This window comes from Aquila chrysaetos, chromosome 5 (assembly GCF_900496995.4).
Source record: "Aquila chrysaetos chrysaetos chromosome 5, bAquChr1.4, whole genome shotgun sequence".
In the NCBI taxonomy this organism is placed as follows: domain Eukaryota; kingdom Metazoa; phylum Chordata; class Aves; order Accipitriformes; family Accipitridae; genus Aquila; species Aquila chrysaetos.
The window spans coordinates 39,631,994-39,658,441 of record NC_044008.1 but is presented as its reverse complement, the minus strand read 5'-3'; the positions used below and the strand labels follow the sequence as shown (position 1 = coordinate 39,658,441).

At 59.1% G+C, this 26,448-nt stretch overlaps 3 protein-coding genes across 7 annotated transcripts; 1 reads left to right on the top strand and 2 right to left on the bottom strand.

Moving 5' to 3' along the window:
• Positions 1-1,070: 1,070 nt before the first annotated feature.
• Positions 1,071-5,032, bottom strand: ISLR2 (immunoglobulin superfamily containing leucine rich repeat 2). Its single transcript, XM_041123616.1, has 2 exons — positions 4,817-5,032; positions 1,071-4,272 (listed from the first exon to the last, which is right to left on the bottom strand). Exon 2 carries the CDS (start codon positions 4,264-4,266, stop codon positions 2,167-2,169), a length of 2,100 nt encoding a protein of 699 aa, XP_040979550.1. The 5' UTR covers positions 4,267-4,272; positions 4,817-5,032; the 3' UTR covers positions 1,071-2,166.
• On the bottom strand, positions 4,947-19,994 carry PML (PML nuclear body scaffold). 4 transcript variants are annotated; one of them, XM_041123614.1, is made up of 11 exons: positions 19,753-19,861; positions 18,423-18,523; positions 17,147-17,714; positions 16,140-16,717; positions 15,646-15,698; positions 15,112-15,192; positions 14,806-15,022; positions 14,062-14,114; positions 11,203-11,359; positions 10,522-11,109; positions 4,947-5,034 (listed from the first exon to the last, which is right to left on the bottom strand). In XM_041123614.1, the coding sequence occupies exons 2-10, from the start codon at positions 18,466-18,468 to the stop codon at positions 10,535-10,537; spliced, it is 2,328 nt and encodes a 775-aa protein (XP_040979548.1). In that variant the 5' UTR covers positions 18,469-18,523; positions 19,753-19,861; the 3' UTR covers positions 4,947-5,034; positions 10,522-10,534. The 4 variants fall into 4 exon arrangements, with proteins under 4 accessions (XP_040979548.1, XP_040979549.1, XP_029869225.1 ...); XM_041123615.1 differs by lacking the exon at positions 4,947-5,034 and adding an exon at positions 8,970-10,294; XM_030013365.1 differs by lacking the exons at positions 4,947-5,034; positions 19,753-19,861 and adding an exon at positions 19,881-19,994 and having other exon boundaries at positions 10,337-11,109.
• On the top strand, positions 19,904-25,652 carry STOML1 (stomatin like 1). 2 transcript variants are annotated; one of them, XM_030013374.1, is made up of 7 exons: positions 19,904-20,596; positions 20,797-20,903; positions 21,049-21,198; positions 21,707-21,910; positions 22,763-22,991; positions 23,728-23,943; positions 24,662-25,652. In XM_030013374.1, exons 1-7 carry the CDS (start codon positions 20,449-20,451, stop codon positions 24,862-24,864), a joined length of 1,257 nt encoding a protein of 418 aa, XP_029869234.1. In that variant the 5' UTR covers positions 19,904-20,448; the 3' UTR covers positions 24,865-25,652. The 2 variants fall into 2 exon arrangements, with proteins under 2 accessions (XP_029869234.1, XP_029869233.1); XM_030013373.1 differs by having other exon boundaries at positions 23,725-23,943.
• The last annotated feature ends 796 nt before the right edge of the window (positions 25,653-26,448 follow it).

Sequence of the window (26,448 nt, the reverse complement as noted above, 5' to 3'; positions counted from 1 at the left end):
ACACTAGGAGGGCATGTGGCTTCAGAGCTCCAGATAAGAAAAGCAATCAAAGGCAGCTTTAAATCTTCACCATGTAATTGTGGGCTTAAATCATCAGCGGGACAGGCTGGGGAGGGGGCATAAATCCACCGGGCACCTTCTTAGCACCCCAGCTCTCGGGACTGGGAGCGCTTGGGGACCGGGGTGACAGTAACCCCTGCCCAGGCAGCCCCGTCCTGCCCCTAGCACAGCTCTGCGGGGTGGCACGGTGCCGGGAATATAGTCATGTATGTACATACATACAGGGTGCGTATGAGAGATAAGCGTTGGGGGTGTGTGTCCATGGAGAAAGAACGTGTATACATGGGTAGTGTGGGTATTTAGCGTGTATTTGTATATATATTGAGCATACATATTGCCTGTGCATAGATACACAGAGCTTAAATTGTATATATTGTACATATTCTTACTGCATATGTATGCATATAGTGTATGAGCATTGGCATGTGTGTAGAGAGTGTGAGTGTGCTGGGAGGAAAATATTGTTTGCATTTTTCTATATAGTGAGTTTATAGAGAGTGTGTCGACAGCGTATGTAATATATTTGGTTTATTATATTTTTGTACATGTGCTGTATTTACGTATATTTATATTGCATGTATAGACTGAGTCCATACGAAACGTGTGTGCATAGTGAGTGCACATAACAATTATTTGTGCACATACATAGTGTGTGTGTATATGTAAAACGAGCGTATACAGCATAGATGTGTATATATAGTGTGCGTGTATCTATATATATAGTATGTGTGTGAATTCTATGTAATATGCATATATATAAATACAGAAATAGAACACATGTACTGTATGCGTGCACAGCGTAGGGGTAGAAACATATATATATATTTATAGTGCGTGCGTGCTTTGCCTGTAGCTGCGGCGATGTGTCCCCGCGCCGTCTCCCACCTCCTCCGGGTCCCCTCGGCCGTGCCAGGCTGTACCGGGGGCTGTACCGGGGGCTGTACCGGGCAGAGCCCGGGGGGCAGCGGGCGCAACCTCCCCCCCTCGCCCCCATCAAGGACAGACCCGGCTCCACTTTCAATCCCTTTTATTAACTCTTTCACAGACAGAAGCTCGCAGAAAGGCGCCCGCGGCTCTCGCCGGTCCCGGGGCTCCCGAAGACCGGAGTTTGGGGGGGGACGGGGACGGGGGGACGGTGGCGGCCACTCCTCGCCTCCCGGGGCCGGGACCCCCCCCACCCCCCCCCGCCCGCCCGCCAGCAGCACGGGCGCGTCTACGGCACAGACACTTGGCTACAAGGCTACTCTACCCAACACACATCGAGGGGTCCCACCGGGCCGGGGGGGGTCGGGATGGGACCGGGGAGGGGGGGGTCGGGCCGTCCCCGTCCCCCCCCCCGGGGAGCGGGCGGGGGGCGCGGGGCTGTCCAGCCCCTCCGGGTGCTGACCGGTTCCGCGGGGAGCGCACCGGGGAGCGCACCGGGGAGCGCACCGGTACCCACCGGGCAGCAGGAGGGCTCGCACCCCGGCACCCATCGGTGCGCTGTGGGAACCCACCGGGGAGCGGCTGGGACCCACCGGGAAGAGGCGCGGAGAGGGGAACGGGGAGGATAACGGCGAGGAGCGGTGGGGACAGCACCGGGCTGCAGTGGGGTTCGCACCGGGGCTCGGACCGGGGACGGCTAGGACCGGACCGGGGAGCGGAGGGGACTCACCGGGGACTGAACCGTTTCCAGAAAAAAAAAAAAAAGGTTTTGGGATGTCGGGCTTTTTTCTTTTACCCTTTTTTTCCCTTTTTTTCGTTTTTTTCCTTTAAGGGGGAAGAAAATACGGGGCGAACGGAGGGCAGAGGCGGGCGGAGGACCGGCAATCGTTGTGATGGTGTCGCCGAGCCGGGAGCGATGGACGGCCGGTACCCAAAACGGAAACGAAATCGTGGGAGAAACGTCCCGCCCGCATCGAGCATCCCCGGGGCGAAGTCCCTTCCCCGGGGACCTGCCGCCTGAGGGAGGAGGAAGAGGAGGAGGAGGAAGGACAGGCGGGCGTCGCTGAGGATGCTTCGGTCTTTCCTCGGAGGAAAAGCAGCGGCGGTGCCCCGGGAGGCGGGGTGGGGGGGACCAGGGGAGGTGGGGACGGGGGGGGGGGGGGGGGGGGGGGGCGGGGAGGCTCAGCGTGGGCGCTGCCGGTAGTTGCCGTTGATCTCTTGGGAGATGGTGACGGCCTCGGCGCCCAGCGGCAGCTTGTCGCTGTACTCGGAGCGGACCTCGAACTCCTCGCCGTTGGCTTTGGATTGCGACTCCGCCATGGAGCTGGCTGCCACGCTCTCCTCTCGCTCCAGCTCCGGAGCCCCTTCGGCTTCTCTCCTCCTCCTCCGCCTGCCTCCTTCATCATCCTCCTCGTCCTCCTCGTCTTCTTCCTCCACGTCCGCTTCCCCCACCTCGCTGGGATTGTAGTTCTTCTCGGACTCCAGGTAGGAGGCGCGGGGGTCAAAGTCAGCGGCCATGTGCTTCTCCATCTGGTCCGGGTTCTGGGCCTTCATGATGAGCTTGTAGGTCTTCCCTTGGTACTTGGAGAGGAGGTGGCACCACGTGGCCCCCATCAGGGGTAAGGTGGCCAGCACCAGCAAGAAGATGCTCACGACTACAATGATGATGAGCGAGGGGATCTCTTTTTTGGTGGTGAAGACCACTTGGACCTGGCAGTCCTCCCCCAGGTAGGTGAGACACACGGAGTAGTTGGTGCCGGGGTCCAAGCCCTGGAACCAGTACGAGTTCACCCCTTCCTCGATCTTGGACCACTGGACCAAGGCGTGGCCCTGGCTGCTCTCCTGGCACAGGTAGAGCATCCTGAGGTGGACTTTCTCAGGCTGCATGTAGGTGGGCGTCAGCTGCACCCGGGCATCGCGCTCCGACACATCTAAGGCGATCACCCCGAGGTCGAACGTGTGCTGCTTGAAGTCGCCACTCTGGTTGAAGGCGTGGTTGGAAATGTACTTGCTGGTTTGTGTGGAGCCACACTTCTTCTCAAAGGGGGGAAGCTGGAAGGGGACTTGCCCATCTCCCGTGGACTCTGTCCCGGCTGCCAAGAATGGTTGGCTCTGCCGGGTGGGACCAAGGGGTTTGTTCCTGTCATCTGGCATGAGCACACTGTTCTTTGCTCCCTTGGCCCCAGGCTTCTTGTCGCCTGGCTGTGCTTTACCCCCCAGCGGGTCCCTCCCGGGCTGCAGCGGGTATTTCTGCGCGCCTGCCACAGCCACGTTGACTGAGGTCTGGTTGCTCCCCATTTCGTTGGTGGCCAGGCAGGTGTAGGTGCCTTCTTCCCGCTTGCTCAGGTGAGGAATCACCAACGTACCGTTCTTGAAGACCAAGAAGCGCTCGGGGTCCTGTTTGGGAAGGTCCTTCCCGGCGCTCTCCTTCGGGTTCCCGTTGAGCTCCAGGATTTGGCTGGAGGTGCGGATCTTCCAGCTCACTTCGGGCAGGGGGGTGCCCGTCACGGCACAGTGCAGCGTCAGGGTGAAGCCATCAAAGAGCTCCGTGGTGTCCAGGTTGGGGTAATAGGTGAGCTGCACGGTAGGCGAGGTGCACTGCACGTCTGGGATCTTCCCCACCGGCACTCCTCGGAGCTGCTCTGGGAGGGCGCAAGTGATGGAGTCCTTCTCGGGGATGGAGATGAGCGTGCTGTCCATCCACGTCTTCAACCACTGGAGCTTGCAGGAGCACTCAAAGGGGTTGTTGTAGATCTGCAGGTGGGAGAGGGAACTAAGCGAATCGAAGATACCCTCTGCAAGGGTGGTGAACTTGTTGTTGTTGATGCGTAGGGACCGGAGGTCCTTCAGGGTGTGGAAAGCCCCCTGAGGCACCAGAGCCATGTGGTTATTGTTCATCTTGAGCAGCTGGAGAGCGCTGAGGTTGTAGAGGTCCTGCCAGGGGAAGTCCACGATCTGGTTGTGGCTGATGTCAAGGTTCTTCAGCTGCACGAGGATGGCGAAGGTACCGGGCTCAATGGAGCGGATCTCGTTGTGTGCCAACCAGAGGGAGGTGACCTGGGTCACCTCCACGAACGAACGCCGCTGCAGGGAGGTGATCTTGTTGGCCGAGAGGCTGAGGGTGGTCACGTTGGAGGGCAACCCCGTGGGCACCACTTGAAGATCCTTGTAGGCGCAGTCGGCGAACTGGTGGGCGTACTTGTCCACGCAAGCGCAGGGGTCGGGGCACGCCCGGGCCAGACCGAGCAGGGCCATCAGCCACAGGGATAGCAGCGGGGCCATCTTCCCCTGCCAAGGGACACAGGGGGCTCTCAGGGCTCCCACCCCCTCTCCCCACCCCGCTCCCGGGCCCGGGCCCCTCCCGGTGAGAGGCGGCGGCGGGGCCGCGCCCCATTGTCCGGGCCCGGCTCCCCCCGGCTGCCGCCCCCTCGCCCCTCACTCCTTCTCATCCCCCTTCCCCTCCTCTCCCCCTTTTTCCTCCCTTTCCCCTCCGGCTCTTCCCACCCTTCTCCCTCTCTTTTTCTTGTCTTCCCACCCTTCTCACTCTCTTTTTCTTGTCTTGTTCCCCCCCACCAAAAAAAAAAAAAAAATCTCGTTTTCTTTCTTCTCTGCTTTGATTTCTCCTTTTTCTATTATTTCTTTCGCTTTGCTTTTTTCTTTCTCCTTCCAGCCTTTTCTCTATTCCTCTCCCGACTTTTCGCCCTCCCTTCTCCATCTCTCCCTAGTTCTATCCTTCCCTATTTCCCCCTCTCCCCTGACCCCCCCTTCGCCCCTGCACACCCCCCCCCCCCCCCGGTCGCCTCGCCGCACCGGGGGTGACCCCGCACCTTACCCGCTCCTAAGTGCCGTTAAGCAACACGCAGCCCTTCTCTTCTCCGTTACCGGTCCTCCGCATCCTCCTCCCGAGCCCCGTCCCTGTGGTACGGAGGAGCTTCCGCCAGCCCGGACGCGACGGTGAGGGGCGCGGTGAGGAGGTGGGGGACCCCACCCGTACCCCCGCACCTCTCCGGGCTGAGCTGCGAGCCGGAGCGGGGCCGTACGGGCACTGGGCTGCCGAGGCGAGAGAGAAGGGAGGAATTAGCATTTCTGCCAGCCTCCCCCTCCGCACGGCCGCCCCCTCCCTCCTCGCCACCCCTTTTCCCATCCCACCACCCACCCACCCACCCACCGCTGCCGCTCGCCAGCCTCCGGCGGGGACGGAGCCGGCTGCTTCCCGGGGCGGGCACGGCACCCCCCTCCCAAAAAAAAAAAAAAAAAAAAATTAAAAAAATTACCCGTCATAAACGCCCTCCCCGCAGAGCAACGAGTACAACTCGCACTTGGCAGCAGCCATAATCCAGCCCCCCCCCCCCCATGCTCCCCGCGTTCCCTCCGGGTCTCCATCCCGGGTCCCCCCCCCCCCAGCCCCGGAGGGACCGGGATGCCATCGGGGCAGATACGGGCCACGGCTATCGCCGTCCTCCCGGGACGTGACGGGACCGCAGCCCTTTGGGAAGCGCTTGTGGCCGGGGAACCGGGGCTGGGGGACCCAGTGCCCCCCCCCCCCCCCCCCCGGTAGCGCCCGGTGGATGCGGGCGATGTGCGGTATGTGCCCGTCCCGTCGCGGGTGGTTCCTTTCTGCAGGGCGTTAATTGAATGCAAAGCGCTTTTAAGCATTCGAACGGAGGGGGGGGAAGGAGATGCGGGAGAGGCGGGGGTGGCTGCCGGGGGTTCCCGGGACGGGACCGGTCTCCCTCATCTTCCTCCTGAAGGTTTCATCCCCTTGGAATGGCGCGGTAACGGGGACCCCCCCCTCTCCGCTCCGCAGTTTCGCCTCGACGTGGGGGTCTGTTCTCTCCCGGCCCTGCCCCTCGCCTCTCCCCCCCCCCGCCCCATGAGAAACCCGAGAAATCTTTGATTTTGTGAGCGGGATCGATTCGGGCTTCCCCCCGCCCCCCCGCATCCCTCCGTCTCCTCCCCATCGGCGGCTGCGCCCGGGAGTTCTGCCGGGGGAGGGGGGCCGGGGCTCGGATGGGTCAGCCAGGTCCCCCCGGTGTCCCCGACTCGGCTCTGTCGCGACAGCCAGCTGCCTAGAGCTGCGGCCCGGCCCTGCGGCTACACCCCCCTCGCGGGGGCTGGGTACGTCCCGGGGGGGGGTCCGGGGGTAGGGAGCCCCGGGGGTCTTGGCGGGGGGGGGGGGGGGGTGTCTCGCCGAACTCCTTGCTTGCTCGGAGACAGAGTAAAAGCCCGGTCACGTCTCCCTCTGGGGGAACCCGGCTCCGCATCCCCCGCCCCGAGGCCACGGGGATGGGCGTGTTCTCCCAAGGACGAGGAGCGGGAGGGGGGGGTGATGGCTGGAGGGGCAGAGAAGGGAAGCTGCTTGACGGCAAAATGCCGGGTCTGATCCTCGATGCCGGCTCCAGGTATCTCCGCCCTCCCAGGAGCCACGTCCAAAGCCCCCCAGCCTGGTGCCCAGGACAACCTCGGCCAAAGTGGTCGGCTTCAGACGTGCCTCAGTTTCCCTTCAGCCCTGCGATCTGAGGGCTGGCGGGTGGCTGACACCCACAGGGTGGGCGAGGTGTTTGGATGATGTGCGGCCACCAAACCCGCCTTGTTTCCATGCAAGTGAACCAACACTGTCTGAGTGTTGCACCGTGGTCACCCGCACTGTGGCTGGCACCGTGCTCCCCGGCACAGATTTGGCCCAACCCAACTGATATCCCTCAGAAAAGCCGTGGGCACAGTCCAGGGGACTGTCCTGAGCAGATGGACAAGGCCACCTCACTTTGGGGAGCTACAAGGGTCTGCAGAGGGGTCAAGCAGGAGGGAGGCATTGCTTCAAATCGGGGGCAGCACTTTCATGTCTCCCTCCCTGCTGGAGCGGAGTTTGAACCGAGCGGAGTTTGAACCACCATCGTGCTCTCAGCATCTTCAGAGCTGAGCTGTGACTCACCCCCTTCCCATCCCCACGCCTGGCTCGTCACCCAAGCATGCCCTCACCCTCGCCGTGACTCTCTCACAAGCACTAGCAATTTGCTGCTCAGGGAATTACGGCATCAGACATTTGGAGTTGTGGTTTACAGGCATTCTTTTCCCCCATTTTGCTCACTCTCTGAACACCCACAGGCTGTCAGCCTCTCCCAAGCCCCACAGCAGGGAGTCCTGTAGTCAACGGGGCAGCACCCTGGGGGCTCAGCATGTCCCAGCGAGTCCCACGCTGCTCAGCCCTTGGTGCTGCGTATCAGGTTATCGCACATCCCAGGCTCCCCGTGCTGCCGTGGGGCTGCGGGACCATGGGTCAGCCCTTGCTGGTGTTGACCCATGGCTGGGACTTGGGCTGCAGAGCTCAGATGGAAGACACAGGCACTGCAAACTTGCTTTGAGGAGCATGGAAGTAGATTAAAATGCCACAAGGACGTGGCCAACGTGGAGAGGACGCTTGTTTTCTGGCTTGGCTGCTATCCACCACACTATGCTGAGCTCTTCCCAAGATGCCTTCATTCATCATGCAAGAGGAAGAAACCCAAGTGTCCTAGATACAGTGGCAGCATTTCAGGAGCATTGGAGGCAGCGTGTTGTGCTAGAAGTGGGTCAGGGCATGAGACACGTCTGCCGGGATGGATAACACATCCCTCCTTGCGCTCCTGAGGGCCAGACCCTAACCTAGACACTTGGGAGGGCATCATAGCATGAAGCGGCATGGTATAGGTTACGCCATCCATCCACCTCCCCGTTCACTCCTCCCCAGTGGACATGACGTGTAGGGTTTGTGTCACCACTTGTGCCTCAGTTTCCCATGGGCTGAGCACAGGGAGTAACAACAGTGCTCTGTGGGGGGTCTTCAATCCCTTCAGATGAGAGCTCCAAGACAGGATGGTGGAGGATGGATGGATGGATGGATGGATGGATGGAAAAAAATGGGTGGATGGAAAAAATGGGTGGATGGAAAAAATGGGTGGATAGATGCATGGATAGATGGGTGGGTGGATGGATGGATAGTTGGATGGGTAGATGGATGGATGGGTGGAAAAATGGGTGGATAGATGCATGGATGGATGGATGGATGGATGGAAAAATGGGTGGATAGATGCATGGATGGATGGATGGATGAATAGATAGATGGGCAGATAGATGGGTGGGTGGATGGATGGAAGAGAAGTCTCTGGGGCTGTCAACCTCTCCTTCTCACACCACACCTGCCTCAGCCCCAGGCAACCTAACTTTCAACATGCTCCTAAACATGTGATGAGTAGAAGCTGGGCTGGGGGCCAGCTGGTGTTGACCATCGCAGCTGTGGGGACACTTCTCCCACTGGTATAAAAGAGGGCAGCCTCCCAGCTGGAGGAATCACTGGACCACCACTGTGGTCAATGAGGGGTTTCTGATTTACACCATTAATCTGCAACTGGTGTCTGAGGGAGGAGCCCTCCTCACCATGCTGGTCAGGGGCATTGCCTACTTAAGGAGGAGAAGGCCAAGCCCCCACTGTGGGTTCTCCTGGCTTCTCTAGCTTCTAGCCCCAAGCCAGCTCCTCTAAGATCAGGTGAGTACATGAGTGACCACTCTGGGAGCATCCTGGCTGGCCAGAGGTGATGTGGCTTCTCCTTCCATATAGGTAAGGCTTCCCTCAGCTTTGCCTCACCGCTTTTCCAATTATTTAAGAGTCCTGACCACCCAGTCCTTGCTCTTGATGGTCCATGGAATGCAAACCTGTTTGGGAGTTAGCAGGCTGATGTTTTTCTTAGAAATAGAATCCAGGTAACCTTTCTCGGGCTTACTGGGGCAAATCGTCCTCCACCTTGGGCTTCCACCCACCCTTGCCAGCCAACCTGAGCAATCTCGCAGGGTGTAATCAAAGTCAGAGGAACCAGCCCTTTGGCTCTAATTAGTTTTGCATGATTGTTGGGGGAAGAAATCCATTTTCATAAACAGAAAGGATTTATGCTGCTCTTTTTTGCCCCCCCCTCGATTCCCAAAGCACTTTGCTCGGGGCTAGCAGGGAGTCGTTTTATGAATGGTTTAGATTGAGCAATGCATTATTAATAACAGCCAATCAAGCAAGCAGCATATTATATATCGTTTCAGGAGATTCGCTTAATTCAGTGAAGTTATTTATTGCTCTTAAAAAAACCCAGAGAGACTCCAATTCTTCCGTGTACCTCTGGCTTGGAGGGGGATTTTCATGGGGTGGCTGTGGGTGGAAGGGAGGTGTGAGCAGGGCTGTACCAGCCTGCGAGTGTGTAGAAGCTGCCTGTTGGAGGTGGAAGCTGGTGAGACCTTTCGGGGAGTTCTCACCCTGCTGGGGTACCCCAGCTGCAGCCCTTTTTTCCAGGGCTGGGGCTTGTTGGCTGCTGCTCTGCTCACCTCACGGTGGCAAACCCTTTTCTAGCCGGATGAATGAGATTTATGGCAGCTCAGGGCACAGAAACAGCTAATCTGGCTGCCGCAGCCCATTGACTTCGCTATTGTTTTACAAGACTTTGATGAGGCCGGTGACAGCAGACAGATGGGGTCTGCTCTCCTCCGGCTGTGCCCCTTGTAGAGGCTGCTCCCCGCACGCAACCCTGTATCAGACACCAGAGAATCCCCAGGGTGAGGTGGCATTGTCTGAATTTGGTGACAAGCCCTGTGTGCCTCTGTGCGGTCGTGGGGGCTCCTTTGGGATTGCTCCCTATAAACCGCTGTACGGTGCTGGATCTGTCCTCATTCTTCCCTGCCCGGGGGAAGGCAGCCCCCTTGCCCACCCCCGGCTTGCTGGCCAAGACCCAGCTCCAATACTTCAAGCTGTGTCTGGGCCACTGCTTGTTCTTGGGGGGTTCCCAGAAGATTCGGGGGGGGGTCACGCTTCCTCCCTGTCTCCCCCCGATTTTCCAAGCCTGGCAGCTCCCACCACACCCTGTCGGAGAGGAGACCTTCACCACATCCCATTCCTGCCCATCTTCACCCACCTCCAGCCACCCAGAGGACGTCTACATCCCCCCAGCCCTCTCCCTCTGTGCTCAATGGAGCAGACCAGACGCCCCGGTGATGGTCGCAGTACCTCCCAGGTACAAGGAGGGACCACGGGTGGGCTCTAGGGATGCGGGTGAGTGTGCACAAGCAGGGGAGCCAGCCCTTACCCTCCCGGCCGTGTGCGGTTGTACAAAGAGGACACCTGGTGGTGTGTGTCCCTCACTGCCTTGTCACACGCAGCCCCGGCTGGGGACACCTCGGGCAACCTCCGCCTGTCACTGGGGGGGGTTCAGGCTGCGGGGTTTTGAGGAGGGGGGGGTCAAGGTACCTGGTGCTGCTCGGGCAGGGCGAACAGGGCTCCGAGTATCTCCCCTCCCACCTGGTTGGGAAAAGTAGGGGTGGAGACGCCCCAGTAAACTATGCTGTGTAATTTATTTAATGAAGATATTAATTCCATTGGGTGGTTTCTTCCCCCTAGAGCTGACCCAGGGTCCTGAACCTTTTAAACCCCATGCTATAGGAGCAGAGAGGGTCCGCGAGTCCCGTTTGATGCCACTGTGAGCATCCCTGGCACGGTTAACCTGAGACCTGGCCAACTCGACTCACCCCACGGTCACGCTCACGCCTCTTCCAGCTCCCAGAGGATGAGGCTGCGCCGCGCCAGGGTCTTGGCCGCCCTCTTGGTGAGCAGTTTCTCCTGTACCAGGGGCTGCAGGATCGTGTAGCTCTGCAGGTTGCAGTGGGTGAGCATCATCCCCGTATCGGCATGGGCAGGGAGCTCCAGGGCTCCCCAAAGCTCCTGCAAGGCCTTGGCCGTGGCCAGCGCGCTGCCCTCGTTGAGCTGCTGCTGGAGGTGCCTTCTCAGCAGGTTCTTCAGCTTGTAAGAAGGGGCCTTGGGCAGCTTTTCTTTGATCAAGGACAACATATCCACATAACCGCCCACAACGCGGCAGAAGTCCACTTTCCTGCCCGTGGCATCCAGGGCTTTAAAGAGAGCAGGCAGCTCCAGTGCCCAGAAGTTATAGACGATGAGGATGGGCCTGGGGAGTGGGGAGAGGTACCAGAGGAGGTGCTGCATCCCCACCTCCATGGGGACACCTTGGGAGAGCAGCGCCAGCACCGACTCGGGTGTCTGAATCAGCGTCTTGAAGGTGTGCTCTCCATTTACTGCTGCCACCTCCGTGATGAGCTGGGCTGCGGAGGGGAAAGGACAGGGCTGGAGTAAGTACTTGGGGTGCCCCTCTCTGCCCCCCCAGCCCCCCTGTGCCCGGGAAAGGCAATGCTCACTTTTCTGGTCAACCTTCAAGCTGAGGAACACCAAGGTGCTCAGCTCCAACCCATCGTCCAAGGGGCTGGTGGGGCCAGTGCTGTGGTGGGGTGAGGTGCCGCTCCCGGACCACGTGGGGCTGGAGGGCTTCTTGCTGTCCTTGGGCTTGCTGGAAGCCTGCAAGAGATTGGAGAAGGGGGGCCAAGTCCCGTCTGCCTGCTTGGACCTGGCTGGGAAGGCATGAGGAGCACCCTTGGGTCCACCGTTGGCCATGGGCAAGGACCTGGTTGTGTGCAATGCCGTGAAACGCCCAGGGTCCGATGTCCCGGCACTGCTAGGGGTGTGTTGGGTGTGTGTTGTGTCTCAGGAGCGGGTTGGCCATGGGGAGCTCTGTTAAGAGCACAAAACCAGGGTCTGGCCCGAGCGAGCAAGAGCAGAGCCCTGAATGCAGCTCATCCTAAGCAGGAGGTGGGATCCAGGCCAGAGGACACAACACGCAGGTCTGGGGTCTTGCTGTCCCTTTCTGCGCGTCTTGTGGATGCAGCGCATGCAGGGACATAAACGTGGCTGAGCAACCTCACCGTGTGAGATACCACTAGCCTTAAAGATCTGGTTGGTGTCTAGAGGAAAAGGGGACTGAATTGGGCCAGGAGGAGGTTCGGTGCCTCTCCAGGCTCAGCAGATCCAAAACCTACAGCGGTGCTTCCCAACGGGGTGTAAAAGCAGCCACACCAACCGTCCCCTGCCCAGCCTCAGCAGGGATGGACACCCACAGCCAATATCTCCCTATGGGAAGAGTAGGACAGCGATACATTCAAGAAGCTCCAACCTTGGTTTCCCTCCCTCTTTCCCCCAGGGACAATCCTGCACCGCCGGCCTGGGCACCCTGCAGCGATGGGGCATCCATCTCCCTCTGCGCCACCTCTCTGCATCTTCCCCTGCAGCCCAGGAATGGTGGAATTGCGGCTGGACCGATGTCTGCAGGCATGTGAGCAAAACCAAGCGCTCCCCAGCTCGGGGGACATGGGATTGCTTAAATGCCAGGTTAAAATTAAGTGTTTGCAGGGCGTATGGGGTTCCTCTGTCTGGGAAGGGACAGGAGAAGGATGGTACCGGTGGCGGCAGTGCCCCGTGTCCTCCTTGCCCGGCTGTGCCTGGAATGACCCAGCTGGCCCGAAGGGAGTTAGATGAACCAAACTCAGTGACAAAATGTAATCGCAGATGCTCTTGTTACCCAAACCAGCAACGAGCAAATTGAATTTCTATGCAAAAAAGGTTTTATTGAAGGGTTAAGCAGAAAGGGAAAATGTGCGGGATTTGGGGGGAGGAAAATCACCCATGCAGAGACACGGGCTCGTAGCACCGCAGCGGCTGTGGGTGATGGATCCGGGCAGAGCTGGGCTCTGGCGATGCTCTTGCGGCTTCAGCTGTGGTGCAGAGCGTGACAGTCCCCAGGTCACCCCACAAAGGTTCCTTCCCGGCCCCAAGATCTCCTTTTAGATGTCTGAGCCTCTAGGCAGGTCCTCAGCCCTTGCCTTCCACCCCCTGAAAGCTGCAGCTTCCCTGGGCTGCTTCCCGCTGCCTCATCCCATTGCTCAGCCTTTTTTCTCACTTAGCTGCTATTCCCCCCCACCACCTTTTCCAGGCTTTAAACCAATTTTTCCCAGCTTTCAAGGTTGCTCTTGCCTAGTGCCCAGCACCAGACCATTGCTGAGATGTTTATACCCCTGCGACCTCTCTTTTTTCAGCCTGTGCCTTTGCTACACCCTTAAATCCACATCGTACCAAAGGACACCTGAGTCACACGGGGATTTCTCACAGCAAGTAGCTAACACCCCCAAAAGCAGCAGTCTTGGGATTTTTTGGCACTAGCAGGGAGTGGGGATAGGGTTTTAGCCCCACAACTCTTTTTTTTTTCTCCCCTCTTTTAGAGATGAAGCAGGAGAGCAAGGAAAAACAGCAAAGCAAAAAATAAAAGAAGCCAGCAGCGGGCTGGGATTTAATCTAGGAACAGCTTTATTGAAGAGTAAGAAGAGCTTCTGCATTAGTTTATACAAAAAAAAAAAAATGGGGCTGTTAACCCCTCATTAAGCCAGTGTTGGAAAACGCCCCCCCCCATCCCAAATCAGTTGTGCTCACCTCCATTTCCAAAGGGATCCCCTGCTTATGATGGTGATGGGGCATCTCAGCAGGGATCCCATGCTCTTGGTTCATCTAACCACCTCGGCCAGGGCCGTTTGGTTGCAGCGCACCGACATCAGTGCTGTGAAATGTCACCGTGGGGAGCCTGGAAATGTCACTTTGGGGATGCTCAGATGGTCCCTACCTGCTCTGGTGGCTCCCGGGAGCTTTTCAGCCTGTGTAGACACAGGACTGATGAACTTTGCGAGCAGGGATGCAACATTCAACTCGCAAACTTGATTTTTATATGAAAATGGATTTTTTTTTTTTTTTTTTTAAGCTGAGAACAACCTTTCCAGTGAGGTGGAAAGGAAGAGGCCATAAGGACCAACTCAAAAGGGTTGTCTTGGAGGACGGGTGGTATGGGATCCCACCTCAGAGCTGATTTGCTTGATTTAGGTGGGGTTTGCTGCCTGCAGGAGAGGACCCTGGCTGCCCTAGAATACCAGGAGATACCAGCAAAGGTCTTAGCCCAGGAGGACTAGATTTGGGATGGCCCAGATACCCTGCCACCTGGGAGCAACCGAAGGGGAAGAGAAAGCCGCAAGCAAGTTTCTGGCTGATGGTGGGAAGGGAGAAGGCTCAGGTCTGAGCGAGGCTGGAGGAAAGGGAAAGGCACCCCAGAGACGATGGGGCACAGCTGCCTCTTCTGCCTGCAGCGTGGCTCAGCAAGGAGTGAAGTCTGCCGTGACACTCACCACCGTGTCTTCCGAGCTGTCCTCTGAGCTGGAGATGATGATGCTGGTGTCTTCTGCGGAAGGAACAGGAGGATGCTCAAGCTTCAAGACTGTGATTTTTGGATCACACCGGTTTTCCCATGGGAGGACTGATCTTATCTCCTGATTTTTGCAGCAAAGGACAAATGCTTCTGCCAAGACCATGAACCACCCAACCCGTGGGTGCTCTCGGATCCACCCCAAGGTGGGGACAACCTCTCCGCTGCTGGTTCACCCCATGTACCAGCCTCTCCAGAAGATGCATTTCATCCTCCCACCTGTTTGCAGGGCTGAGCCCTGGCCCCCTCACTGCGAGATGCTGCAGCAGGGCTGGGTGAGCTTGGGGAAGAAAATGTGTTTTGCTAAAAACTGTAGGTATTTTTTTTTTTTTTTTTTTTTTACTCCAGGAAAATCCAGAGCTCCTGGAGCAGAAGGCAGAGGAGTCTCTGTACACTTACCCTGCTGCTACGCTCTTCCCTAGGCTTGGTTTTTGGCTACCTTGGAGGCAGGACATGGAGCTGGATGGAGCATCCGTGTCCAACCCTGAGCATTGCTCTCCTATTTACCCCCTGGGAACCAGCTACCACCCTCTGCTACTCTGACCCAGGGCAGGTTGGGCAAGGGTCTGAGTGCATGGGGGTGCACAGAGCCCCTGAAAGATGGGAGACCCCCATAAGGGGAGGGAAGAGATGGGGTAACGAGGAGGGCCATGTCCCCGGTCCCCACCTGCATCATCAATGTGGCTGCTGGTGGCAGGGATGCTGCTGCAGTTCTGGCTCGGCGTGGAGGTTCTGGGTCCCATTCTGCCATCCCACTGGTTTGAACTGGGATTGATGGGGACCGGCATGTTGTCATACTCCAGCTTCAGCACCTTGGGTGAGATCTGGCTGCCCGTTTCCACGCAGCACGACCTCCGCTTGGGCCACGTGCTGACAGAGAGAGCCTGGAGAGAGGAGAGCACAAGGGATGTAAGGTGCCAGGGTGGCATCTCCTGGTCCCCAAATGCTCCTGCCTGTCCGGGGAGGTTCTTACCGGGCTCATCTGCATCTCCTCGAGGTTGATGGTGAAGGTGGGCAAGATGGTCTGGCTCTTGGGCTGGACTGACTCCCCTTGCTGCGGAGAGAGCACGGAGCAGTGTTAGGGTGAACCTCGAGACCACCAACCCCTCTGCAGGGCTGGGCTGGCCTTGAGGGGGGGCAGAAACATCCTCAGCAGGGGGGAAACTGAGGCACAGCCCGGCCCTCCGGCTTGGCTCAAGGCTTGTGCCTGAGCTGCGGGTGTTTGGTAGTGCTACAGCTCAGGGAGGCTATGGTTTTCCCTGCTGAAAATGAGGGATGAAGCAGCAGGAGCGGAATAGTGGGATGGGGTAGGAGCATGCCTGTGCGTAGATGGCTACAAAGCAGGTTCTTCTCTGTCCAGGCAGAAACACCCCTGGGGGTTTGTTGTTGAGGAAGAAATGGGAGTGATGGGCTGGGGAGGGGAAGGTAGACCCTTGGGAAAGGCTTGCAAAGGTCAGAGGAAGGGAGAGCCATGGTAGCGCACCGGGATGAAACATGGACATCTCACCAGGTTTTTTTCCGGGGCCACCTCGACCATGGGGTCAGCTTGGGAATTAGTACCTGCAATAGAGAGAGCAGGGATGCGATCCCGAGTCGGAGCCTCTGGAGCTCCCACCCGGCCCTGGCAGCAGCCGAGCCGGGAAAAACCTACCCGGCAGCTGCAGCAAGGAAGGGGCAGCTCTGATCTCCTTTCCCTTTCCCAGGCCTCCGGTTTGGGATGGCCCGAGGGGTTTAGGAGCCTCTGGGGACCCAGAAATCAGCATCACCGGAGCCTGTCAGATTGGTAGGAGACCAAAAAGGGCCTCTGGCCATATAACGAAAGGAGCGAATCTTGGCCCCAGTGGAAATACGCACTCTACGAGAGTGGATCTGGGCTCCTTTTGCTGCAGGGAGGTGGCTCTGAACCCTGCAGGACCCAGTGCTGGGTGATGGCTTTCTGAGCTGGCCCAAGTCCCTGCTGCCTGCGGGGTGGCTGGATCCATCCCCACAGCAAGTCCTCACCTGGGTGCCCCATGACACGCTCCACCAGCGCCTGCAGCCTGGCTCTGCACTTGGCCAAGTCCCCAGACTGCGCTCGGTCCCCGGCCGCCGGCGGCTGCAGCCGCTGCAGCTCGTCCAGCGAGTCCTTGATGAAGGGCTGCATGTCCATCACCTCCTGCTCCGTGGCGTAGAGCCTCATCTTCTCCACCAGCTGCTCGCCCGCCTCCATCCGCCGCAGCACCCCTTCCACGTGCTGCAGCTCCCTCGCCAGCTCCCGCCGGCCCTGCTCCTGCCACGCTTCCACCAGCCCCAGCAGCTCCTCTTCCTCCTGCCGGATCAGCCGCACCAGCTGCTCCACGCGCTGCCCGATCAGCTCCCGCATCTCCCGCTGCGCCTCCTCCAGCCGGGCGGCCTCATCCTGCAGCGCCGCGTAGGTGGCCTCGAAGCCGCTTCTCTTCTGCTTCAGCTCCTGGTTCATGGTGCCCAGCTCCTCCTGCCTGCGCTGGGTCTCGCTGCGGATGTCGCAGAACGGGGCGTGCTGGCTGTCCAGCAGCGCGCACGAGCAGCACAGCGCCTTCTCGCACCTCTTGCAGTAGATGCTGGAGAAAAAAAAAAAAAAAACAAACCAGGAGCATCATTCAAAGCTGGTACGTGAGCGGCGGGGAGAAAAGCATTTCTACTGTGCTGGGTATGATTCCCCCTCCCCGAGGGACAGCTGAGGAGCTTAATGAGAAGGGAAACTGAGGCACGGGGCGGGAAAGGGCTTTGCCTCGCATCACCGGCTGCAGATGTGGGTGCGAAGCTGGGCGTTCAACCCACCTTTGCTCCCGTCCCTTCTCCCGGGGACCTGCCAGGCCCGTATCGCGCCCTGCTCCTGCCCAGGGTCTCGCTGGGGTTGCAGCGGTCCCTCTCCAAAGGCAGGTGATGAAATCCCCTTGGCTCTGCTCTCTCGGCAGAGTTGGTCCCAGCGCAGCAGCCCCAAGGCCCTTGGCGCAGGATGGGATCTGGGGACAAGGCACCGCTCTCACCTGGAGATGTGGCCCTGGTCGGCGTGACCGGGACGGGAGCAGAAGAGGTTGCAGGACTTTCTGGTGTCTTCCAGGAACTGATGGGCTGACTCGGCACGAAGGTCCTCCACCTTCCTGGCTTCGTGGCTCCTCTTCTTGAAGAACCACTGGTGGTCCTCAAAGCACTTGGCGCAGAGGAACTCCTCGCACTCGGAGCACCACACCGTCGCTGATTCCCCCCGACACCGGCTGCAACTCGGGCCATCGCTGTCCCTGATCTTCTTGTAGATGCTGAGCTTGGCCTGCAGGTTGGTGAAGAGCAGGTTGTCCATGTCGGGGATGCCGCTGGCCTGCGGGATGGCCGTCCGGCACACGGGGCACTGCCTGATGGGCTTGTTCTCGCTCAGGCAATCGAGGCACAAGGTGTGGAGGCAGGTGAGGAGCTTGAGGTTGGGCGATTCCTGCCGGCAGCCCTCGCAAAGGACGAACTGGAAGTCATCTTCCATCGCGGGAGGGTGGGATGGAGGGGAGCACGAGGGTGTACCCGGCCGGGGTCCCGTCTCCTTGGGGGCGGTGGCACCGTCTCCATCTAGGTGGGATGTGGGGGAAAGACCCCGTTGGAGCGCGTAAGATGGAAGGGGACGGGAGGCTCAGTCCCACCCGTAGGGTCATGCAGGCCACCCGTGGGCAGCCCACCTTACCCACCCCGCTGCAGGGAAGGGATCAGGGAGCCGCAAGGCGGGTACAGCGGCTCCTCTCCGTCCCTCCTGCTGAGGGCGAGTGGGTGGCAGCACCCAGGCAAGGCAAAGGGTGCTCTTCCAGCGAGATTCTCTGCTGGCTGCAAAGGGTTGTGCTCCCTCCTGCCCTCACTGTGGGACCCTTGGAAGCTCTCTTTCCCCCCCCCCCCCTTCCCCACCTCACGCCCTTCGGGGAATTTTGGATTTCAAAGTTGGGAGGGACGAAGGGACGCGAAGGCTGCAAAGTGAATTTTTCTTTCGCTTTGTGGCCACCGCCTCTTCCTGCCCTGCGAGCGGGGAGGGCCCTGGCCACGGTGTCCCCCCCCCTCCCCGATTCCAGCAAAACCTCCCGGCCAGCTGACACCAGCCCTGTCCCCAAAGGTGTCCCCATCCCCATCCCTCGCCCCCCCTCCCTCCCGGGCCTCCCCCAGCCCGGCAGCGCAGACAGGAGGCCCCCCCCCGAATAAAGCAGGGTCCTCCTTACCACCTCCACCCGCCCCGACCCCGTTCCGTCTCCCCCTCCAGAAAAGCGGGGGGACCCCCCCTCACCCCCCCGTTACCTGCCGGGGGGCCGGGCGGCCGGGAGGCAACGGGGCTGTCGGGCATGTGGACAACGGAGGCGAGCAGCGTTCACCGGGGACTTTCGTTTCGTTTTCCCAGCCTGCCGGGGGGGGGGAAGAAGAGGAGGAGCTGGAGGGAAGAAGGCGGGGAAGGCAGAGGGGTTCCCCGGGTGGGAGAGGTTCGCCCTGCCCGCTCCTGCCTTCCCTTCGCCTTGGGGTGTCGGTGGAAACTTGGGGGGGTGTGGGGGGGATGCTGGTACCGGAGTGGAGATTTTGGTACTGGGGGGGGGGATGCAGGCACCGGGGGGATGCTGGTACCGGGGTGGGGATGCTGGTACCGGAGTGGAGATTTTGGTACTGGGGGGGATGCTGGTATGTTGGTAGCAGGGCGATGCAGGCACTGGGGGGATGTTGGTAGGAGGAGGGGGTGCTGGCACCGGGCTGGGGTCGGCGTCATGGGTTAACCCCAGCCAGCAACTGAGCATCATGCAGCTGCTCATTCACTCCTGCCCAGTGGGATGGGGAGGAGAATCGAAAATAAGTCAAACTCATGGCCTAAGAACAGTTTAATAACTAAAATAATAAATATAATAATAATCGTAACAACAATAATAATCATAATTGTAAGGAAAAGGACAATAACATAAAGAGTGAAATATAACCCAAGAAAGACAAGTGATATACAAAGCAATTGCTCACCACCCGCTGACCAATGCTCAGCCTGTACCCGAGCAGCAATCTCCCCCTCCCGGCCAACTCCCCCCAGTTTATATACTGGGCATGACATCCTATGGTATGGAATATCCCTCTGGCCAGTTTGGGTCAGCTGCCCTGGCTGTTTCCCCTCCCGACTTGTTGTGCCCCTCCAGCCTTCTTGCTGGCTGGGGATAAGAAGCTAAAAAATCCTTGACTTACTCTAAACACTACTTAGCAACAACTGAAAACATCAGGGTGTCATCGACATTCTTCTCCTACCAAATCCAAACCACAATGTTATACCAGCTACCGGGAGGAAAATTAACTCTACCCCAGCCAAAACCAGGACGGATGGCAAAGCTCTGCTTTAGCTGCTAGGCAGGATCCCTGAGCCGCGTTGGGGTGCCTGTCTGGGTGCTGGCTCAGCTCCCGGGGCTGCTGCTGTGTCTGGGGCAGCGTCTCAGGCCCCCGCTTCAGCCAAGGGGGGCTTTAAACCTGGCCTATTGTTGATCCCCCCCACCCTGTCCTCTTTGGCCTCCGCTACCCTTTGCAGACCGGCGAGATGGAGGGCGGGGGGGGGGGGAGTTGGCGTGGTGCAAGGCCACGCCGGAGCAGGAATCGCTGGGAAAAAGACCTCTCCCGCTTCCCTGTGGGGCTGGGGTACCCTCCGGAGCCACCCAAGGTGAACGTGAGATGGAGGACCTCGTCCTTCCCATGGCCGGCAAAGCAATTCCCGGGTAGGGCCTCTCCGGAAAAACTCACCGAGCCCGTGAGCCATGAATTGTTTCGTCCCTGTGCCGTCAGCAGCCACATGACGGGCGAACCAGGAAGCGCCAGCGGCTTCCCTCCTTCCCCGCCGCCGCCGCAGCATCCTCGCCACGGCCGCCTCCGGTCCCCGCCGCCACGGGGCTGGTGGCCGGGGACACCCCGGGGTTATATCTCCCACCTCCGAGGGGATGCGAAGCCGAGGGCGGCCGCGGGGCCGTAGCTTTTGTCTCCTGGCCTAGGTCCTGCCCAGAGGGTCGCCGGGAGGATGTGAAGCCCCCCGCCCCCCCCCCCCCCCCCCCAGCCTGGGTGAGACCCCAGCAAGGAAACCCCCCTGAAGGATTTGATTTCTTCTAGCAAGCATCCTCCGTGATAACAGCAGGGCTTGTCAGCTCTTCTCCGGCGTCTCTCCGGTTGCACGTCAGGGCGGGCAGGGACGCGGGATCGGGTCGGGGAGAGGCAGAAGCCATGCTAGCCACGGAGGTGGCTGCGATGGCGGCGGGGAGCTGGCCGTAGCAGGCTCCGAGCGCTGGGAGCGGGGGGCCCCGTGCAAGGCACCAGCACCATGTTCAGCCGGTCGGGATACCAGGCTCTTCCCTTGGGAGACTTTGACCGCTTCCAGCAGTCCAGTATTGGGCTCTACGGCGCCCAGAAGGGCGGCTTCTCCTTCGGATCCAAGCAAGACCCTCTGGGGCCGGCCGGGAATACCGCAGGTGAGTCCTAACCTTAGAGGGCAACGGCTGCCCTTCTCCCCATTGCCGCTTTTGCTGGAGGGTGTCACGCTGGCTGGGTGCCCCCCACGCTGCCAGCTTCCCTGGGGTGCAGGGTGCGTGGTGGAAGAGGCTTCAATGGGGGTTCATGGGCAGGACAGGGGGGTTTGGAGCAGGTACATCCCCCTTTCACCCCCTTGCAGACTCCTCACAGGGTTGGCTGTCCTGGATCTGCCACGGCATTATCACCTCTTTGGTCTTCTTGCTGATGGTTGTCACCTTCCCCATCTCAGGATGGTTTGCCTTGAAGGTAAGGGAGGAAAGCAGGTGAGGAGTGGGATCGCAACTCCTCCTCCATGGGGGGGACCGTTTCTGGCTGCCCCTGGTCCCATTGCTCCTGGCACCGCAGGACCCAGGGTTTTGCTTCTGCCCTGGTGTCAACTTTCCCGTTCCAGATCGTGCCCACCTATGAGCGAATGATCATCTTCCGCCTGGGCCGCATCCGGGCGCCGCAGGGACCCGGCGTGGTCCTGCTGCTGCCCTTCATCGATCACTGGCAGCGAGTGGATCTGAGGACAAGGGCCTTCAATGTGCCCCCCTGCAAGGTGAGCTGCCTTGGGCCTCAGGGCAGGATAGAGAGACTTCTCTAAAATACCCAGAGCAGGTGGATTTTTGGGATGGTCTGACCCTTGGTGCCATGCGTGGACCCAACTTTCAGTTCCTCCAGCATCACAGTGAGGCGATGGGGGGGGTTAGCTGGTGCTGTGAAGCCAGAGTCCCCATCTGACCTGCCTGTGGCTGAAAAACTCCTCTTGACTTTGCACACCTTGCTCAATGGGTGTTCCTGGCTGGAGACATCTCAAAAACATCAATCCCTATCCTTCCCAAATGTCTTTCAACAACAGCCCCGTGCTGGAAACTGTCCTCGCCATTCAAACTAGCCCTAACTTAGTTATTCGGGTTGGTTTGGTTTCTAATAACCCTCTTAATAAAGAGATCTAGAGCTGGTTGACAGCTGGGAAAGAAGTGAACGCCTTTGCTCCCAGGCTCTACGCACAAGGGTTGGGCCGTGGGGCGGAGAGGGGGAGAGATCCTGACTCCCCTCTGCCCCAGCTGACCTCCAAGGATGGGGCAGTCATCTCCATGGGTGCTGACGTCCAATTCCGGGTGTGGGACCCCGTGTTGTCCGTTATGATGGTGAAGGACCTCATCGCGGCCACCCGGATGACGGCGCAGAACGCCATGACCAAGACCTTGGTGAAGAAGAGCCTCCGTGAGATCCAGGTGGAGAAGCTGAGGATTGGGGAGCAGCTGCTGGTGAGGACTCCCCCAGCCTTCCACAGAGCCGCCCAAGCACCCCCAACCCCTTGGGCTCTTGGTATGGAAGTAACAGTAAGGGAAAGATGGAGCTGCTGAAAGTCCATCTGGCCACGGACCTGGCCAAGGAAAGGAGCTGGGAAAACATGGTGATTAGTGGGGAGTAGATACCTTCAGCCTGTGGATCTCTGGAGCTTTGTGGCTTCTCTCTAAGGGCTTTGGCCACGCAGAAAAGCCTGCGTGTTGTTGGCAGGCTTAAATTTGACCTCCATATCTCCACCAGGAAAATGTCTGGAGGGGCCTGCAAACTGGAAAGGGCTTTTGGGGAGAGAAGCAGGACAGGGTGGTGGCAGAGGGGCGATAGGTAGTGCCTGCAGCTGACCTGGGCCAGGCCAAAATCTTGCGGGTCGAATGTCTACGAGGGATGATATAAATGGAGGCTGGGGGGGATATACTGGTATCTCTGGGGTGCCTCGAGTGGTTTGGAGGCCAGAGATGCTTGCCCGGTGGAGCACACCCCAGGACATGTTGCCCGGGGGGAGCAAAGAAAGGGGCCAGCCTCGGACCGAACTGTGGAAAGGGGAACAAGACAAACCAGTCCTCCCTGCCCTGACCTCCTCCAAACTGGGAGATCGACTGGGGGAGCAGGGTTGAACATGAGATTGGACAGCTTGGAGGAGGTGGACGACTGAGCCCGGTCCAACACCCCACATCTAAAGCTGGTGGGTAGCACAAGTATAAGCTCTGGGATGCCCATGGTTGGGGGTTCTATGGTGGGGGGTCTCCATGGCCATACCCATGGCAGCTCTGCCTAGGCTGCCAACACCTCTCCCTTTCTTCCTGGCTCTGCAGCTGGAGATAAATGACATGACCAAGTCCTGGGGCCTGGAGGTGGACCGGGTGGAGCTGAGCATGGAGGCTGTGCTGCAGCCACCCCGGGAAAACCTGGTGGGCCCTCTGGCCACCGTGCCACCCGTGCCCGGGCTGGAGGGGCTGGATGGCACCATTCAGCAGCTGGCTGCCCATTTCTTCAACAACACCCTGGCTCTGGCAGCCAGCGGGACCGGCACGCCGGAGGCAGGTAACCAACCCAGGGCTACTGCTTCTCTGCTGGGGGATGTCTCTCCCGCCTGATGACCTTTGTGTCTGTTGGCTGTTTGACAGAGGAGTCAAAGTCTGGGAGATATCAAGCTCCTATGAGCACAGCACAAATGGGCTGGTAGGGGGGAGGAGAGGAGACCGCTTCGGGCACAACTTCATACAGCACATGGCATAACATTTCAGGACATGGTTTAGTGGGCTTGGTTAATGGTTGGACTCGATGATCTTGAAGGTCTTTTCCAACCTAAATGATTCTATGATTCTATTCTATGATTCTATAACACAACCTTTCTAACAAGACATTAGAGATGGGACTGGGGAGGGCAGGAGCAGATCTGCAGAAGCCCAGGCTCAAGACCGACTCAGATCTCAGCGTTTCCATGAGGCAAACCCAAGCCTGAGCTTGCCGAGAGAGTCACTTCTGAGGGCAACATGGATTTTTTTCCAGAAACCCTGCACCAATTTGTGGCCCGCTATTTCTTTCAGGGATAATTTTCTACCCCCTGGTAGCAGGGGAAGAGTAACCCGTGGCAGACAGAGGAGCAGGCAGATGGAACTGGCAAAACCAGTTGTCCTCTTCTTGCTTAGCTTGAAACTTGCTGGATAAGTGGGTTTCTTTGCTTTGGAGACCTTTTCTGGTGGGTCCGTGCAAACCAGCAAAGCTCACCACCCAAAGGTGTTCCCTCAACCCACTTCTGTCCCATTGTCCCCAGCAGACAGCATGGAGACGGTGAACGAGGTGGAGCCTCCCACCGCTCCCCTCCTCACTGCTACTGGCAGCGCCCGAAGGAAGCCCAGCATGGACGAGCTGCTCTCGGCAGTGGAGCCTGTCCTCTCCGAGGCCCTGGTCGCCCAGGTGGGAGCATCCTACCAGGTCAACATCGCCCTGCCCAGCGGCGCCCGGAGCACCTACTTCATAGACCTCTCCTCAGGTCACCACTCTTTGGGGTGGTTGTGTCGGAGGCGGGAGGGTGTTTTGTGCCTGTGCCCCCTTTGCATGCTGCGAACCCCACCGAGCTTGGTGGTAGGGGGTCCCAACCAAGCCCATTTGGTAGCTCAGCGAAAGGCACCCCAGGGTCCATCAGCTGAGCGCTGCAGTTTGGCAACCACGGCCTTGAGTCCATGCTCCCTGGAAGTCCGAAGTATAATTTGTTTTGGGTTAAAACCATGAATTTTCCTTCAGGAAGGGAGTATTTATAGAAAATTGGCAGCCAGGTCTCTTCATGGCTGGCCAAGTGGGATGGCTCAGAGACCTCAGGGTTTGTTGGCTCTTGCGTACCACCAGCCCAGGGGGGTAGTGGGTGGGGGGACATGCGTGGGCAGCGCCTTGGGCCACTGCCATGCTGGAAGATGTCCTCCCAGCACCCTCATCCATCCCCCCGTGGTTGCTGACGGTTGTCCCGGTGCCCATGGCAAAAGTAGCACAGGGTTTGGAGGTGGACCACTGTAACGGGACGTTTTTGGAGGAACGCAAGAGAAATTTATCTCCATAAGGAGTAAGGGCTCCCGTCTCCAAAATCCCCCTGCCAGGCCCTTGCCCATCATCTGGCCCAACTCAATCCTTATGAAGCGGTGGCGGGGAATGCCAGCAGGCAAGGCTGGGTCCTGAAGCCCACTGTTTCTCCTTATCTCACCCATCGTGTCCTACAGGCAGCGGGCGGGCTGGCCACGGCGTGCCCGAGGGCAGCCCCGACGTCATTCTGGAGGTGGCAGAGAAAGACCTGCAAGACCTCTTCTTGGGTGACCTGCGCCCCTTGAGTGCCTACGTGAGCGGGAGGCTGCAGGTGAAAGGTGACCTGCACCTTGCCCTGAAGCTGGAGGAGCTCATCAAGGCGATGAAGCAACGTAGATAGAGCATGTGCGTGGGTGCGTGTCTGTGTGCATGTGTCTTTGTAGGTGTGCAAAGGCGGGGGGACGTACAGGGGGGCTGCACGGTGGGGGCCTTGCCCCGCTGCAGCTCCTGCCGCCCCCCGCCATGGAGGCTGCAGGAGTTGGGTGAAGACCTGAGCAGGGAAACTGAGGGTGAGCTCCACTGCCTGTCCTTGTCCTTGGCTTTACCTCCCCTGCCCATCCTTTGCCTACAACGTTACGGGATGGGAACCGGTTGGCACCCCAGCATGTGCCAGTTTGTTTCCAGGTCCTTTGGCCAATATGCCACCGGGGTACAGACCGATGTCCTGGTGCCCCCACAATGGGCTGCATGGCCGGGCGTCTCCGACTGGAAGGGGCATGAGCTTGAGCGGTTTGGATAGAGACACTGTGGCCAAGGATGGTAGTCATGCGGCGGGGTGGGCAGCCGAAGCGGGGCACGAGGGCTGGCTGGACCAGACTGGGATGCCACCAGCGGGCTGGAGTTGGGGTCCAGTGTGGCACTGCTAATGGGATACTGGCATTTATGGGGAAGGAGCAGAGGTGGCGATTTGGGGAATGACCTTCCCGGAGGTACCCGAGCCTTCCCGACACAGAGGTTTGTAATAAGTGATTGCGCTAATTTGTGCTTCAAAGTGTTTTTGCATGCGTGCTGTGAGGTCTGTCTGTGGGGGTGTGTGGACTGTATAGAGGCATATATAGATATTTATTTATTTTGTAAGCTTCCTTTCTATCAACTCTCGATGGACAATAAACCTGGTCTGCAGCCTTATGCTTGGGCAGCAGTGGGCTGTGACTTCTGCAGGCAGATGGGGCGGCACCCCTCGGTGCCTCGGTTTCCCCAAGGGACCCCAGGGCGCTGCGTAAAGAGGCCACGTGCTGGCCAAGGCCTGGGAGCTGCTGCCGGTCAAGGAGACTGCGTGGTGTGACTCCAATACATTAAGTCCTGTGACGGCGAGGAAGAGTTGTCGGGATGCGGCACGGCCTCTCCGGGGATGCTCAGCTCCCCAACAGCACCCAGCACCCCAGGGGTTAAAATGTCTTGGAGCTCCAGGCAGCTTTACCAGCCTCCAGGATGTTTTGTTGAACCAGTGTTTCCAAAATTAAAATATTTCACGGGTGCAATCCGGCCAAGCTACCCGGTAAATATCTTCTTCAAACCCTGGGGCTGGACGGCACCAGCCTGGGCCAAGCTTTGGAGATCCTAAAGGCATCAAAAGCCCCGAGGGGAGGTGACAGCAGTGCCCCACCATGCCCTCTCCTTTTGGGGATGCCAGGCTAGGTGAACCCCCAAGTGCTCCTCCTGGGTGCCCGTTCATGGTGGTCACCCTTTTCTGGTGGTCCCCCCTTTTCTGGTGGTCCCCCTTTCGTGGTGGTCCCCCTTTCGTGGTGGTCCCCATGGTGCAGATGCCTGGGGGGGGTACCGATGCTCTGCAGGAAGGGCCAAAGGAAAGCCAGGATCCAGCCCCCCAGGACAAAGAGGGATGTAGAAATCCCTTCCAAGGGGGGGGGGGGGGCAGAAGCCGAGTCCCCTTTGGCACTGCCCCCCCGGAGCCGGACAGGGCACT